The sequence below is a fragment of the Pseudophryne corroboree genome, chromosome 2 (genome assembly GCF_028390025.1).
Source record: "Pseudophryne corroboree isolate aPseCor3 chromosome 2, aPseCor3.hap2, whole genome shotgun sequence".
Taxonomy (NCBI): Eukaryota; Metazoa; Chordata; class Amphibia; order Anura; family Myobatrachidae; genus Pseudophryne; species Pseudophryne corroboree.
In genome coordinates this window covers 205,978,654-205,996,277 of record NC_086445.1, presented here as the reverse complement: position 1 = coordinate 205,996,277, position 17,624 = coordinate 205,978,654, and the positions used below count along the sequence as shown (strand labels likewise).

General features: G+C 41.8%; 1 protein-coding gene across 2 annotated transcripts in view; it reads right to left on the bottom strand.

The window, feature by feature from the left end:
* Nucleotides 1-17,624, bottom strand: part of DIP2B (disco interacting protein 2 homolog B) — a 372,205-nt gene that overhangs the window by 152,474 nt on the left and 202,107 nt on the right. For both annotated transcript variants that reach the window (XM_063952252.1, XM_063952253.1), the window contains exons 3-6: nt 12,664-12,795; nt 11,371-11,496; nt 6,831-7,043; nt 4,443-4,598 (exon numbers count right to left, since the gene is read on the bottom strand). In XM_063952252.1, the coding sequence (XP_063808322.1) occupies nt 4,443-4,598; nt 6,831-7,043; nt 11,371-11,496; nt 12,664-12,795 (627 nt within the window). The remainder of the gene's footprint in view (nt 1-4,442; nt 4,599-6,830; nt 7,044-11,370; nt 11,497-12,663; nt 12,796-17,624) is intronic.

Sequence of the window (17,624 nt, the reverse complement as noted above, 5' to 3'; positions counted from 1 at the left end):
ATTATGAAATTGCTACTTCCAGAACACCCAGTGGTCCCCATTTTATATACAGTCCCTAAGATTCATAAGGGGGTCAATCCCCCCCCAGGACGACCGATTATTTCGGCTCGGGGTTCACTATTTCAGCCCACCTCAGTACTGCTGGATTCTATAATGCAGCCGTATGTACAACAACATTCCCATACTCTTATGGACACAACAACTTTGCTCAATCAAATAGGTGAACTAGGACCTATCCCTCCGGGCACTTAGCTGATAACAGCTGACGTCACCAGCCTGTATACAATTATCCCACACCCTGAGGGCCTCCAAGCAGTCAAAAAAGTATTGCTGAATGAGCTCAAGGTTGACCCTGCACACAGTGAAATTCTGATTCATCTCTTGGAACTCGTATTAACGAAGAATTTTTTCCTGTTTGACAACGCGTTCTATCTGCAACTAAGGGGGTGTGCCATGGGATCGGCCGTGGCACCCACATATGCAAACATATATATGTTTGACGTAGAACAGGACATCTTCTTCTCTGACGTCAATATTTCATCTAACATCATTCTATATAAGAGATTTATAGATGATCTATTTATCATATGGAAGGGCCTGCAAGCAACACTGCAGAACATACTGGACGCTCACCATGCATCCCCTAGTCCTGTGAAATTGGTTTATAAAATGGACCTACATAGCATAGATTTCTTAGATGTTAAGATTTCTATTGAAAATGCAAGCATTAACACCACAGTGTTCTCTAAACCAACAGACAGGAACACCTTCTTGCACAACGCGAGCTGTCACCCAAAAGGACTCAAGCTGGGTCTTCCATATTCACAAATGATCAGGATTCACAGAATTAATTCAGATGAAAAAAGAGCAGCAGCCCAAATTGATGATCTAATTAACCGGTTCATATTGCGGGGATATGACTCCAAACAACTACATGAGACCAAACTTAGAGTACTATCGATGAGCAGGAACACATTATTACAGAAGAAGGCTAAGGAAACCATACCATCTAAATTAATTTGGAAAAGCACCTACAACATTGCCTCTGAGGAAACGAACAAAATCACCAAAAAACATTGGCACCTTATTCAAACTGATAATAAATTAAACCTTCAGAATACCAGCATTATGCCATATTACCGACGATCAAGAAACCTCAGAGACATATTAGTCAAAACGGACATTTCATCTAAAACCAAAATTGAGAGACCAACTATGTTTACAGCTCGCAAACGGGGCTGCTTCAGGTGTTCGTGTACAACGTGCCAATATCTCATTCCTGGTGACACCTTTTTCCATCCGCATCAGGGCCATAAAATATCCATTCAACATCATTTAACATGTGAATCTACTTTCGTGGTTTACCAAATTATTTGCCCTTGTGGCTTAACTTACATTGGCAAGACAAAGAGGAAGTTTAAAGAGAGAATGACTGCCCACAGATCGGCCATAAGGTTGGCCTTAGCTAAAGGGAAGAGCGAGCAGCCAGTGGCACGCCACTTTGCGACCTTTAAACACTCTCTAGCAAGCCTACGATACCGCATGATAGACCATATACCCACCAATGTCAGAGGTGGAGATAGACATAAAGCCCTCTTAAGATGTGAATCAAGGTGGATACACAAACTGGATGTAATTACACCAAGAGGACTTAATGAATCCTTACCATTAGCCTGTTTTTTCTAAAATAGTCCAAAATGTCATTTAGTATCTCTATATATACTTTGACTAATATCATGTTTCCATCACTTTTGATTTTCTCTCCACCTTGGGTTCCTTTATTTGTCTCCTTCTCCTTTTTCTCCATTTTGCAACACATTCCATAGTTAGACATCAATATTAGCCCAATCCATATTCATAGGCTACACACCTTTTCTCTTCCCACTTTCCCTCCCTCCCCCCCCCCCCCCAGAATTTTAGCCATTTTACACCATTACAGTTTTCTATACATGTATATGCAAATTACAGCGTCCTAATATGCAACATGTGTGTTCTATAATCAGACTGATCTAGTAGAACAAGATATTCAATATTTTGCATGGCGAAGCGGATTGTATGCCCATGACATATTGCAACATTTACGTTTATAACACATACTTATGATCACAGTAATTCCATAAAATATGTTTGCCCTTGTAATCAGGTGGACCATAGTCTAGGTCCCACATATGCAATGCAATACAGCACTAATGGTTACAGTAGCTGCAGAACAATATATCACTTCCTATCTTACTCTTGGAATCTACTACATCTCCCTACACTCTAACCACATTTGTATGTATCTGCGTGCTTGCTCTCTATATATATCACAGCAGCTCTGTTACACATGCTGCTTTGTTTATACCAGGAGTGACACAATGGGTTTCCATGGTGACGGGCTCACTGACGTACACCGCGCAATACGCGATGACGTCATCGCCGAGCGGGACCCCGCCGGACGGGCGATGCACACTTCACTCTGGTGGAAGGGATATAAGGTAAGCTCTTTTCATTGTTGTAATCTATCCTGATGACAATTTTCAAGTAAAATTGAAACGTTGATTGGACAGCCAGTGGTGATTATTTGTTTCTACAATCCTGAGTGCCGCACATTGCTTTGACCCTATTTGCCATTTTGGAAAGTGAGGGCACCAGGGACCACAGCACAAGTTATTGGAGTGCCGGACCGCTTGCAGCATATATATATATATATATATATATATATATATATATATATATGAAAAATAAATGTTTAATGCTCTAGCTGACCTAACGTTTCCTGGTTACTTAATCAGTTAGTATGCACTTTGTTCACCTTTTAATAGCAATGAAATGATCAAAATAGAGTGTTTAATATGCTGCGCACAGTAAATGTAATTGACTTGTGCAATTAACAAATCAGGAAATATACTTGGGAGTTTATGAATAATGTGCTGGTCAGCTGGGGTCTTATGTTCCTGACAAAACAATAGAGGACACCACACTAACGGGCTGCTAATCCTCCTGTTAAAATGTAACAGCCTGTGAGAAGCAGAGATGCGGAACTGTGTTCGAGTCTCCTGGATTTTAAAATGACAATCTTTTACACGGCAAAACCAGGTTGGATTTGCAGTGTAAATGATTGACGCTTTAAAAAAGGTGTAGTATGTTATGCCGGCGGTCGGGCTCCCGGCGGCCAGCATACCGGCTCCGGAAACCCGACCGCCGGCATACTGACAGCTGGCCTACGCGCGCCACGCTGTCTATTCTTCCTCCAGTGTGGTCGTGGACCCCCAAGAGGGAGAAAAGCTGTCGGTATACCGGCGGTCGGGATTCCAGCGCCGGTATGTTGGTCGTCGGCAGCCCGACCGTCGGCAAACTGAAGACCACCCTTTAAAAATATGGGCAGGCTTACATGAAGTCCCTCACCTTCTGCTTCTCACAGGTTATTACATTCTACCATTGGTCTCAGAGGCCTAAATTGCTAACATTGAACAGGACTATAACTATGCCATAATGCCATGTTTCCACAGAGGAAAACTGTACAAATATGACCTATTGGGCCCCTGGAAAAGGCATTGGTAAACTTACTGTAGCACTTAAGGCAAAGGAAAAGAATATAATATCAGTGTACGTATTTTTCCAATGCAATAAAATTTATATATACATTTTAAATCACTTATTAAAAAATCTTCCGCTTTTGTAATAAGCCACTTGGTGCAATTCTTGTGTATAACTAATGGTGCATGTCAGAAGAGAAATTCCTCCCTAGTATACAAAAACATTGTATCACTATGGGCCTAATGCTGACCTGGTCGCTGCAGTGGCAGCCTACACAGGCTGAAGGCCAGTGCTGTGTGTGTACACGCAGAAGCCGCATTGCGTGTGCGCACAGAGTGAGATGCGACGGCATCTCACTTGTGCAATCGCCTCTGCCTGATTGACAGGCAAAGGCAGTCGCGGGGCGTATCGCAGCAGTGTTGGGGTGGCGCGATCCGAACAACGGAGGCGTGTCAGGACCATTGCTAGGGTGGGTCACAGTGGCTGCGTGACGTCACACGCAGCCGCTGAGGACAAAAACATGGCGGGTAGCACTCTACCTTCACAGCTAGGCTGCGTAAGCAGAGAGCTACTCGGCAGGTGCAAAAGCAGAGAGCTACTCAGCAAGCGAGGCGGACTTGCCGTGTGCTGGGCGTCCTGCTGTATGTCAAAGATTTTGATCAGAGATGTGCGTTTTTTCGCACATCTACGATCAGGTCTGAATTAGGCCCTATGTTCTTGGGCAGACTGAACAATCATAGACGAGCTCTCTCTTTTCTGTTTACTACACCGCATTTATCAAACTGATATTCTTCTGTATCTTTACAAATTATTGAATGAAAAGATCATTTGTTAAGAAAGTTTCATTAAACTTCATAGACCCGTTGAGAAACTGGTTTCCTGAAGACAGGCATACACTGTGACGCACAAAATAGGCCTCTTACCATCTGCAGTGTCCATTAAACTGGATCTTCGGGCTGCTTTGTGCATCCCCTTTACCAGGCCGGTGGGTGGTAGGTCAATATTTGCTGGGCGTACGGAGGAGGATGAGGAGGATGTGTTTGTGGTGCTTGTGACATCGGGAGGCACAGAGAAACTCTCTGTAAACAAATAATAAAACCATACATCAATACAAAACCGCAGGAGACGAGAGTGAAAACATTAAAACTGGATTCCTCTGGGCAAAGTTGGCTACAGGGTAAATCAGCAAATAGATTCCAGCGTGTTTATTCCCACATATAAAAAAGTGTTCATAAATCAATGAGTAAAGAAGTACTACTCAGTTTTACTACTCAGTAGCAATATCTTAGAGGTTATAGGAAACATACAAAAGAACTTATAATCAAATGGAGGGTGAGTTCCAAAACCAAACTGCTGCAGTCAGCTGTTTATAGCCTGAACTTTCCTGGTCTGTCCCTCATACAGGGGCTAACGCATGAGGGAGAAAATGTCTCAAACATTCTGGAGCAGCAAAGTGGCCCTGGGTGAGGGAGGGGGAAGTTGGGTGGCTGGATGATATTATGATGAGTATAATGGAAAATGATGAGATGGTTTCAAAGTAGAGGCTAAGGAGTCAATGATTGATGGAGGATGAGGGGTTAATGATTGATAATGAGAGGTTAATGACTGATAGAGGATGAGGGGTTAATGATCAATAATAATCAAGGAAGAATTAGAGGTCATGACTGATGGATGAAGGTTTGGATTTTAATTACAAAATAATTATTTACACCATAATGAAATGTGCTGTGCACAACTAAGGTTGGACTAAACAGCAGGCTAAACCGAGAACCGTGCCACTTTGGCACTCAGGAAGCAAGCCCGACTGACATACGGTGGCTAGGGTATGTGACTGATCGGCAGAGTCTCACAAAAGAGCTCGAGACCATGTGACGAACGCACTCTTCACCCCAGAGGACAAGCTGGGAATTGTATTTTTACTAAAATTACAGTACGATATGTTGTAGACTAACATTAAGTATATTTTAAAATTGAAACAAAATGTGAAAAAAAGTTAAATGCACCAGTTTATCAAAATGTGTTGTTCAAAAGGTTGTTTTGGGCACTTCTTAGGCTAACCTTCCTCTGACAACAACATAAAATCCAACCATCTATAAAACTTCAAACTTTTCTTGAAACTGTCCATGCCTGTGCAGTCACACTGCATATGGTCTAACGGGACGTAGTTACGAGACCGGCGTTCGGGATCCCGGAGGTCAGCAAACTGACGCCAGGATCCCGACCGCCACAATGCCGACAGAGGGCTGAGAGCTAATCCTACTCGTGGGTGTAAACGACACCCATGGAGTGGAACCTGTGGCGAGCGCAAGGGAGCCACCAAGCCCGCAGCATGACTAGCGCTGCGAGACTGCAAGGGGCCTTCTAGCGCTCACCCCGCTGCCAGCATTTTGGCAGCTAGGATCCCGGCATAGGTATTCTGCCCGCAGGGATTCCATACCCAGCCCAGTGAAAACGCGGTTAAATTCAATAAGAGGCAGTTTCATCCCTGTGGCTCTTGCTGGTTAATACTTATCAGACATTAATTGCTTGTGAGGCTACTGGCAGTATTCTCATTAATAAATGTTTAGTGCATACATATAGGGCGGGATTCAATTCTTTTCACCCCTTTCCACACCCGTTCTGTTTCTGCCCTCAGGGGCGTGGTATCATTATTTCAGCTCACTACCCCCCGGAGTGGCGAGGCACCCACACTTTACACAGCTAAAACTGATTACTATGGGTGCAATATGCGCGATAATGGAGATCATTTTAGAAAGGAAATTGGGCGTGATATATTATTTGAATCCCACCCATTGTGTGTCTGCAGGTAGCAGGTGCCCCTAATACATTTATACAATACAGCAGTTTTTTATGGAAAGAACACATTGCCTAAGTAGCTGCTCACAATATGTGTCTCTATTGTAACAAATAATGTCATATGAGTAATTATTCGATTCCAATTTTCCGGTTGATAAGTGGACTGTAAAACAGAATAGCACTGGTAATAGCATTGTTAAGCCTTTTTCTGTTTACATTACAAACCACCTCTATGCATAGCTATATAACCTGTGTAATGAACATTTACTTGGGAAGCGTAAGCATTTGTACATTTCACCGAAACTATACTCCAAAGCTCTGATCTGCCACAATATAATTCACAGAAGTATGGTGCACGATGATGGATTAGATACTGTAAGATGTATAATATATCAACACTGGGATGTATAATAAATCAACACAGTAAATCCACATAAGGAAATTATTTTCATACTTACAGCAAGTATTTGATCTGATAAATGGTCATTTCATTATTTTCCATGTTATATATTTACCTATGTGAGTATTAGAAAGTACATCAGCTAAGGAACCACTGGTGCTCTTAACATCTCCGTGTGACAATGTGGATGATGCTGAAGATGATGTAGATGATCCCTGGACAGATTTATTGATCCAGGATTCTGTGTTCTGTAAACTTTGTGCAAGAACAGCAGAAAGAGCAGCCTGACGTCTCAAGGAACCTTCGTCTTCAGACGCTGATGAAGTGTCTGTAAGGTTAAGAAAACACACAAAAAAACAAATTACAGCAAGTAGTTCTACAATGCAGGTGTGGTTTTCTGGGGCAAAGCAACTGAAAATAAAAGTCAGAATAATCTGCCAAAGCCTGGGCCAGTGTGGAAATATATGCAGACCATCAAAATCCGTTTGAATCCTGCCACATGTATAGGTAGCCAAAGTGGAAGATCCAGTGGTCCTACTTGAACAGAAGTCAATAAGCCTTAATGCTCCCTTTACACCAACACTCGTCCTCTTCGCTCTGCTAATGCACGTCGCCTCTCCTGTCTATTGATTACCTCCTCCCACTCCTACCTCCAAGATTTTGCACGTGCTGCTTCCTTTTTCTGAAATTCTCTACCTTTCCCACTCAGACTCTCCACCTCTCTACAAAACTTCAAACGGACTCTCAAGACAAACTTCTGCACCAAACCCAGCCGTCTCTCATCCTAAGCCCTCAGTGGCCCACACTCACTTTCTACCCCATCTGTGTCACCCCTGTTTGTGTGCCCCTCCCCTTTAGAATGTAAGCTCTCACGAGCAAGGCCCCCTTCCCTCATGTGCCTTTAAGTCACTTACTTAATCTATCTTTTTTTCAATACTCCCTTTGATGGCACCAAATCCCTCGGTTTTCTGCCGCCCTGATACTTATATCAGTGCTGATTACTGACGCAGCTATGTTTATATACCCTGTACTTGTCCTATATTGTATTGAACTGTAAGTCACTGTCTTCATGTTTTGTTTATTTGTTTACTCTGCAATTGGGCGCTGCGGATCCCATGTGGCGCCATATAAATAAAGGATAATAATAATAATAATAATAAGTTTGGTGAGCCAATGACTGCATACATACAGTAATAATAGCCTACTGGTGGCAGAGGCTAACACAGTACAGTAAGTTAAACATGCTTGAGATAGGCATAAGGGTACGCTTACAAATAACTGAGGATCGGAAAGGGTCTGAGGTTACAATAAGGTTAAAAATGGGGCAGGCAAGACGGATCCTCTATCAGTGATTCTCATCTGCCGTCAAATTCTATGTTTCTATGTTAGGTTTCTACTGAAAGTTTGACCAGGAAAAGTTACCATAAAAAAATATTGTTCTTGGCCTTCTTTAGCGGCCAGAGCAGTCCCACATATACAGTTATTTTCAGACCAGTTTGCCTACTTGTTCCACGTAATTGCCACCCGTGCTGACCTTTACAACCAGTGAAGGTAGGACATTTTTGCAGAGTATGTTGCTTAGGAGACTACAAACTAGGGGATAAATGTAACAGGGTACAAGTTTGCCGAGGTTTGGGATTATGGCCGAGATTGCCACTTTAAAAATATGTGCAATCTCGGTCAAAATCCTGGACCTCTCTGCAAATTCGTACCATATTAACATTTCCCCCTAGTAATGAGAGGAAGGATGGCAGCTACAAAGACACAGGCATACAAACACCACTTGTACTCTATTCAGTTAAGGCTGCAATGGCAGGAACCCAAAGATTGCATTCTCATGATTTCAGGACAGAGCATGGCTGAAAAAGAAAATACCTTGAAGAGTAATAAATGTATATATAAGGACTCACAATGCCAAGCCCTATTAAAGTACTGTGTTGAAGTGTAAGACACACTATTTGTCTTGCTGCTAAAAGCCATTACTGCATTTTCACCCTGAATCCCAGAGTTCTCACAAAAATCTTTGTGTAGAAAAGGCAGCACAGCAGAAACCCATAGGGGTGAGAACAACTACAGCCTTCTGCTACATGGTGCCGTATGGAAGAGAGATTCAGGTCAGACGTGTAAAATAACGCTAACAATCCCTCAGCGTGTGCTAATCAATACACACATTGCAGACACTAAGTACAGAGCATGTGCGCATATTTACTGCTTATTAGAGAATAGCCAGACATTCTACCAAGGCCTAAGTCTAATATTCAGCAATTTACTTTAACAAGTTTCTGATTAATTATATCCAAGGTATACAAAAGATGCAGAATTTAGTAGTGGATTTGAATAATCTAGAAAAGAAACTTTTCTTTTATGGTCAGTTCACAACTCCAGTAGATCCGGGATTTTTGGCAAAAGAAAATCAGATTCATACTTCAATACAGCGGCTCGTCTGGACACTACCTATTTACACTTATTTATACAAGTGAAAATCAATGGGCAGGTTTATTTATTCTGTTTAGTTTGTGATCTTGGTGCTTGTAACGTTTCTGTTCATTAGTGAAATGCTATTGCTTTTAAATGACAATTTAGGAATGGTTACAATATTAAGAGAATCAGAGAATATAAGGAGGAAAGGAATACAAGTTAAAACAAGGCCTATAGGAAATGTCCAGGCAGAACCCAACTGAATTTATCATACAAAGTCAATGAAAACACCGTACGCTAAGCCTAGAAGTTGGGTTTGTATTGCTTATTCTACACTCTCAAGCCAGGATATACACTAGTGGTGGAATTATCGATCCATGCCCCCCCCCCCCACATTTTAGGGAATTAGTCTGCACAGCCACAAGCCATGGATTTTATTTTATATGTCTGAAGGGCATTGTACATTAACTTAATGTTGTTTACCCTGGTAACCTTCCTATGAGGCTTCCACATGGAAATGTTTTTCTTTAAACAGCAGAAACCTTACAAGAGTGGGAGCAGAGACAGCAGGGCTATTAAGCCAGTCACCAAAGAGGTTGATTCCGGTATCCAGGATTTCAGTCAGGATCAAATAGGTCTCCCAAACTACACCCCCAACCATCTCATCACTAGCCAAGGCTAAAAGGAATGGTATCGGGATCCCGGCGGTCAGAATACAGACAATGGCATCCCGACGCGCAGAATCCTGACACCTGCCAGGTAAGTAGTTTAGATCTACCTCCTAAGCCTCCCTACCCGCAGCCTGACCACAGACATACCTTCTTATTGCCTTACATCCCTCAACCACACCTAACCCTAACCCCCCCTGACATACTTGCGATCGGGATGCCGATAGCTGGGATTCCGGCGATGGCATTGTGATCGATGTTAGAATCACAACATAAGTCTGCAGACCAGTGTCGGGATTCTGGTGTTGGCTTTCTGACTGCCAGTATCCCAAACACCAGTATGGTAACCTGATCCCAGGCAGAATATATGGACACGCGACGTCTTACAACAGACTAGTTTTGTAACTAGGTGCCCCATACGTAACATTGTGCTGCATAGCATACAGGGGGACATTTACTAAGCAGTGATAAGAGTGGAGAAGTGAGCCTGTGGAGAAGTTGCCCATGGCAACCAATCAGCACTTAAGTAACATCTATAATTGGCATACTATAAAATTATACAGAGCTGCTGATTGGTTGATGGGGCAACTTCTCCACTGGCTCACTTCTCCGCTCTTATCACTGCTTAGTAAATGTCCCCCTTAATGTGGTGCATAGCATTGTGATGAAAATATTTAACTTGGATTAGCTCATCTATAAAATACTTCATAACCACCTAGAATAATGCATTTTCATTGTACACCTATATCAAAAAGTAATAATTATATTTGAATGTATGCACCTTAAAGGGGAACAGCACGTCAACTTTGGATTTTCCTCAAGTGAAGGTTGCTAATGCAGCCGATTGGAGATAAAGCAGCTGCCCAATCCACTGGCTAGCAACGCTTCCACTGAGGAGCAGTTATGGGAGAGGCAGTGATAATCGCCAGTGTATGAAATTGTCACTACATTAAAGAACACATTTTGATTACTAATTCTAATCTTCAGCAGTCAAGAAGTATATTTATATATCTAGTAAGTACAAGTGTGGTAACTTGAACACAGACCTAGAAGACAAAATTATGCCAAAAGCTATGTATGCTCAACACACTGCCCGATCCGTCGGGGACTGACGTCATGAACTGGGCGGGTGTGTACACACGCCCGCCCAGTTCAGCTGTCAGTCACCGCCGGCCGCCCGTACACACACAGCAACGTGCCAATATATTGGTAGATATATTGGCCTTTGGCTGTGCTGCGTGGCCGACGCGATACGTCTGTGAAGGACGGAGTTCACAGACATATCGGCCGTACACACTGGCCGACGGACCCGCAATATATCGGTCGTTCAAGAGAACGGCCGATATATCGGCCAGTGTGTACGGGCCTTAAGACTTAATTAAAGCCTAGCATCATTGATCTGAATTTGCCATCTCTGAAATAACTGATATTATTAGGGCAGAAGTGTACAGCGAGTGCTCCGACAACTCGAGAAAGTCCAAGTACCCTGACTGTGGACACCCACAATCCCAAACAGCCACTATGATAGGTAAGCACTACTGCATTAGATTGGCCAGTTTCAAAGCGTACCTGGAGGTGTACAGGCATCCGCCGGGGATTGCACAAACGTTGACCGTCTTTTAGTTGGCATCGGCAAAGCCATCTTCTGTTCTTTATGTTTTGCCAATGCAGCCTGGACTGCTTCTGTGTGGATATCTGTAATTGAAAATGGATAGAAAAACCACTTCTGTAAACGCACCATTATTGCTCAGAATCTAGAAAAAAACTCGCCACTTTACAGTATCTCCCAGATCCAAGATCAAACTGAAGAGCTATTACATGGCCAGAAATGACCAACTGCGTTCCATGTGACATCCGCCTTACTGAATAATATAAACAAGTTGGTGGATGGGTGGGAGATACATGTGCATGCTGTGGCCATGATTCATTGAGTGCTGGAAACACCTCTGCAACGTAATATTGATGGTTGTGAAAACAAACAATACAGTATCGTCACAGCATAATCACTCAGACAGTATTTTCTGTGTTGCATTTGCTATGGAACATCACACATGCAGCTAAAACACTGTATATGAGCCTACTCAATACAGGGTAATGGACACTTTAACAGCAGCGCTAATCCATCTGCATGTAGTGAACTGACAACGTAATAAGGACAGCATCAATTTACGTTCTTCGAGAAAAAATAAGATCAAAGTCATAAAACTCTAGGGGATCATATGTTAAATTATTAAAAAGTGATAGACTTGTTTAAAAAAAGCTAAATTTTCTGATATTCCTGCAGCAAATCATGCAAGATGTACTAGACAATCTTTTAGACATATATAGTTTAGATAAAAATAAAACAAACATAATAATAAAACCAGTAACAACTTCAGCTTCTACTGTTAAAAGTCCACCAGGTTGGGACGTACATGCCTACAGTATATTATGTTTACCAAGATGTAACCGATTAAGTGAAACAGTATGAACTAAGAGGAGCGAGTTCTGCTGTGCTTGACCAATGAAGTCATTGGGGACCCAACAGCCTGCTCCATATCTTGTCAAACGTAAGCACTAAGGAGAGAAGGTTACTGCATTTCACATGTATCCCTGCCTTCAGTGCTAGAGGAACTGTTTATGATCAGGCAGTGGGAACGTCACACATCCAGAGTGTTGGGACAGTGCACTTGGGGAAAGTAGAGGAAGGAGGTGCACTACAATTTTAATTCAGTGTTGGGGTTCATTATGTTTTTTGATTGCTACAAACAACCAACAAACAAACAAACATGTTTTCAAATTGGCCTGGAGGGAAATAGTGTATTAGTAGTTTTGACAGTGTAGGTATTTTACAAGACATAAAAGGATCTTAAGCTTTGTTACCTGAGCGATACCGTTCATCTCGAGCACCTCCAGATCTAGCTCTATGGTATTTGGAGGATGACTGTGGGGCAGCGGCAGGAGATCCAGTTGCAGTTTGGTTTCGATGGTCTTTCTGCAGTGCTGGGTCAACACCTGTAAAGAATGAACAATACTGAATGAAAGGACTCTCATGAGCAGGACCTCTTTTTGTAGAAAAAACATGACTAAACACAGTTACTGTTTAGACCACAGTGTACCAGCAATCACAACAGTCAATACAAGCCACTTGTAGCCAACTTACTGATAGTGAAATTCTTGAGGTGTGAGACAATTTGTTATTCAGAAATAGAATCATTATTTGAATTCTTAAATGAGATCATATGAATGAAAATATCCAAAATACAGTAGATCTATGTACATTAGATATTGGCCATTCTCTTCTCACACAAATGCTACAATCCCTACGTCTTCGGGGCAGTGTCCTATCCTTTTTCTCATCCTACATCTCACAACACTCCTTTAGCATCCATTTCTCTTTTTCTATCTTCTCTTCATGGATGATACCAAAATGTACTTATCGCCAGATAACTCACTAAAAGGTAAAAGGTACTACCTCTTCCATATGCACAAAATGCCAGGGCTTCGGTACGGAAGGTAATGCCAGCTTCTGCTGGTGTTACCCTATAGAATCCTATGGGCTTCTTTCTGCATTTTTGCTGAGAGGTGTCTGATCGGATCCCCCCCGGACCCCCCAACCCCCCCCCCCCCCCCCGGACCCCCGCCAGGCTCACCATCAAGTGGGGTCAGTCAATATAACAGTCCCGACTCCCGGGCCGCAACACTCAGAGAAGAGAGGGCCCAGCCAGCTCCTACCGCCCATCACTTCTGCTGCACAGTGAAGGGGGCCCCCTGTCTACCCTCCGCCATTGCCAGTGCATCTCCCAGCCGCAGTGATAAATGGAAGGTGATAACGCACCAGCCAATCAGCTCCTAACTGTCATTTTTCAAACCCGTAATGATTGGCTGGTGCATTATCTTCCACTTATCACTGCTTTAAAACATTCTTGTTCAGGTGTCCATTTTCTTACTGACAGCACAGCTGCAATGAGGCTGTGTTATAAATGTCTTCCATCAGCCCTAAAATTAGAGATTGCTCCAGGGACCCAAGAAGTGGGTGGGGCTATATGTATCCATAGTCATCTTATACCATGTAAAGAACTATATATCATGTGCATTTTTTAATCAAAAGGGCCCCCACACATGGGAAAATACTTAGTGGTGTGTTTAGAGGCTGGGGATAAAGTAATTAAGATTATTGTTATTAACAATGGGCAAGAATATTATACAATGCGTCACAATTTGTTTTCATAGAGTAAAATCAGGAAAATATTCAGACAGCAACTAAAGAATTCCCATGCGCTCTACTATAAAACCAGCACAGTCTCACAAAGCAGAGACATGAGGGACTGTAAGCATACTTAAGGAACTGTGGAATTAAGACATGTAAATCGCACTGTAATCCAGGGGTTTCTGTCATGCAGCATTCCAGCTGCTATGGAACTACACATCCCAGCATGCCCTGCCAGAGTTTAAGCATGTTCTAATAGCAAAACTATAGCAGGGCATGCTGAGAAGTGTAGTTCCACGCTGAATACTCCCGCTGTACATTATTTTTGGCTACCTATGCATTTGAAACGACGACTGTAAAAGTACAGGTATAGGCTGACTAGCACTTAGCAGACCAATCACTTACAAACAAAGGCCGCAAAGACTTTATAGGCTAAACTAATATTATTTAGAAAGCAGCTTAGTCATTAGTTACCAGTGACTCATGAGGCTGTATATTAACCCAGACCACAATCAGGTTGTCTATTCACTGTATGTATGTTACAGTTCCAGGGTCCACTTAAAGAGAGCGTCACAGATCAAGCACTATCTATATACCCTACACATCTCTCACTGACCTTTTCTTGCCTTTTGTCTCACCTCCCTGTTCTCTATTCTATTCATGTTGCTCCAGCAGAAGTCATGTGAAGATCTAGTTTGAGGAAGCGTTTAGTTAAACTTCACACAGCACATGAACTTCCTTCCGCTACAAACACGCATTGTTGATCAACACACCAAATATGTCCTAGTTCTGAAATGAAACCTTTGCTACATGCAACCCCGAGACGGCATCATCTCATTTATTATGATGAGTATCAGGTTGCAATTTAAAATTGTTGCCTGCTCCCACAAAATACTAATTAAAAAAACATGTTAAAGGGATTTATTTATTTATTTTACATTTTTTTCCATAGTACATTTTATATTACCTGCAGTTATCAGCTACATAGTCCCATACTGCGATTCTTATATTACCTGCAGTTATCAGCTACATAGTCCCATACTGCGATTCTTCTATTACCTGCAGTTATCAGCTACATAGTCCCATACTGCGATTCTTATATTACCTGCAGTTATCAGCTACATAGTCCCATACTGCGATTCTTATATTACCTGCAGTTATCAGCTACATAGTCCCATACTGCGATTCTTATATTACCTGCAGCTATCAGCTACATATTCCCATACTGCGATTCTTATATTACCTGCAGTTATCAGCTACATAGTCCCATACGGCGATTCTTATATTACCTGCAGTTATCAGCTACATAGTCCCATACTGCGATTCTTATATTACGTGCAGTTATCAGCTACATAGTCCCATACTGCGATTCTTATATTACCTGCAGTTATCAGCTACATAGTCCCATACTGCGATTCTTATATTACCTGCAGTTATCAGCTACATAGTCCCATACTGCGATTCTTATATTACCTGCAGTTATCAGCTACATATTCCCATACTGCGATTCTTAGACTACCATCAGCTACATATAGCCCCATACTGCGATTCTTATATTACCTGCAGTTATCAGCTACATAGTCCCATACTGCGATTCTTATATTACCTACAGTTATCAGCTACATAGTCTTATACTGCGATTCTTATATTAACTGCAGTTATCAGCTACATATTCCCATACTGCGATTCTTATATTACCTGCAGTTATCAGCTACATAGTCCCATACTGCGATTCTTATATTACCTACAGTTATCAGCTACATAGTCCCATACTGCGATTCTTATATTACCTGCAGTTATCAGCTACATAGTCCCATACTGCGATTCTTATATTACCTGCAGTTATCAGCTACATAGTCCCATACTGCGATTCTTATATTACCTGCAGTTATCAGCTACATAGTCCCATACTGCGATTCTTATATTACCTGCAGTTATCAGCTACATATTCCCATACTGCGATTCTTAGACTACCTGCAGTTATCAGCTACATATTCCCATACTGCGATTCTTATATTACCTGTAGTTATCAGCTACATAGTCCCATACTGCGATTCTTATATTACCTACAGTTATCAGCTACATAGTCCCATACTGCGATTCTTATATTACCTGCAGTTATCAGCTACATATTCCCATACTGCGATTCTTATATTACCTGCAGTTATCAGCTACATAGTCCCATACTGCAATTCTTATATTACCTGCAGTTATCAGCTACATAGTCCCACACTGCGATTCTTATATTACCTGCAGTTATCAGCTACATAGTCCCATACTGCAATTCTTATATTACCTGCAGTTATCAGCTACATAGTCCCACACTGCGATTCTTATATTACCTGCAGTTATCAGCTACATAGTCCCATACTGCGATTTAAGGCCATCGGAAAGAAATGTCTACAACACTGAATTATGTCTCGAACCCACCGGTGTTTTTCATTTGCGTTTTACATGTGATCTAACACTAGATACCATCTGTCATCATAAGCAAAGGCATGTGTACTTGTACATGTTATCCTTATGTATATAAAAACTATATACAAGACAAATATTGACTTTATTATTAGTAGAAATACCAACAAGGTTATAACCACATATGAATTTTCTTTACACACACACACACACACACACACACACACACACACACACACACACACACACAGTCAGAGCCTAAACCTGCACAACCACTACTGAAAAACATGATTCAGCCTTTAAGCAGAGAAATACAGCAATTTTTCCTAGATTTCTGTTGATTCTTATACACAGAATACTGTAGGTAAGCAATGCATTCTGCCACTCTATAATGGGTGCAGATGAGAGTCAGCGGGAGAAGCAATCACAAGCTGTCATCAATATCGAAGTATGAACTCAAGAGGGGGAGGAACATAATAATAATAATAATAATAATAATAATAATAATAAATAATATTATTATTATGTTCCTTATTATATATTATTATTATTATTATTATTATTATTATGCTCATTATTAGTAGATGGACCTTTAAAAATAAAATAATGTAGTCTATTAAAAAGGTTCTTTGGAAGTCTTGGAGGGCCTTGGCCAATCTACCTATATACCATAATCCTAGATCCTCAGTATTGTGAACACACAAAGTATGGGATTGACTGAGATGAAAAAAATATATATATTATATAGCACAATATACAACACTCCTGAATGTAAAACCAGCGAGTATCACCAATTCACTCAAAACATGCCACAATCTAGATTTCTACGTGCCAATCTCCTTTGCCAAGCATATTCAAGGTACGCAAATCAAGAAAGTTCAAGACTGTTGGCAGTTAAGGCCACAAGACAATAAATCATATACAGTACATTGTACTCAGTGGATTGTAGCAAGTATGCCGCCTACCCCTTGTGTAGCAAGTATGCCGCCTACCCCTTGTGTAGCAAGTATGCCGCCTACCCCTTGTGTAGCAAGTATGCCGCCTACCCCTTGTGCAGCAAGTATGCCGCCTACCCCTTGTGCAGCAAGTATGCCGTCTACCTCTTGTGCAGCAAGTACGCCGTCTACCTCTTGTGCAGCAAGTACGCCGTCTACCTCTTGTGCAGCAAGTATGTCGTCTACCTTTTGTGTAGCAAGTATGCCGTCTACCTCTTGTGCAG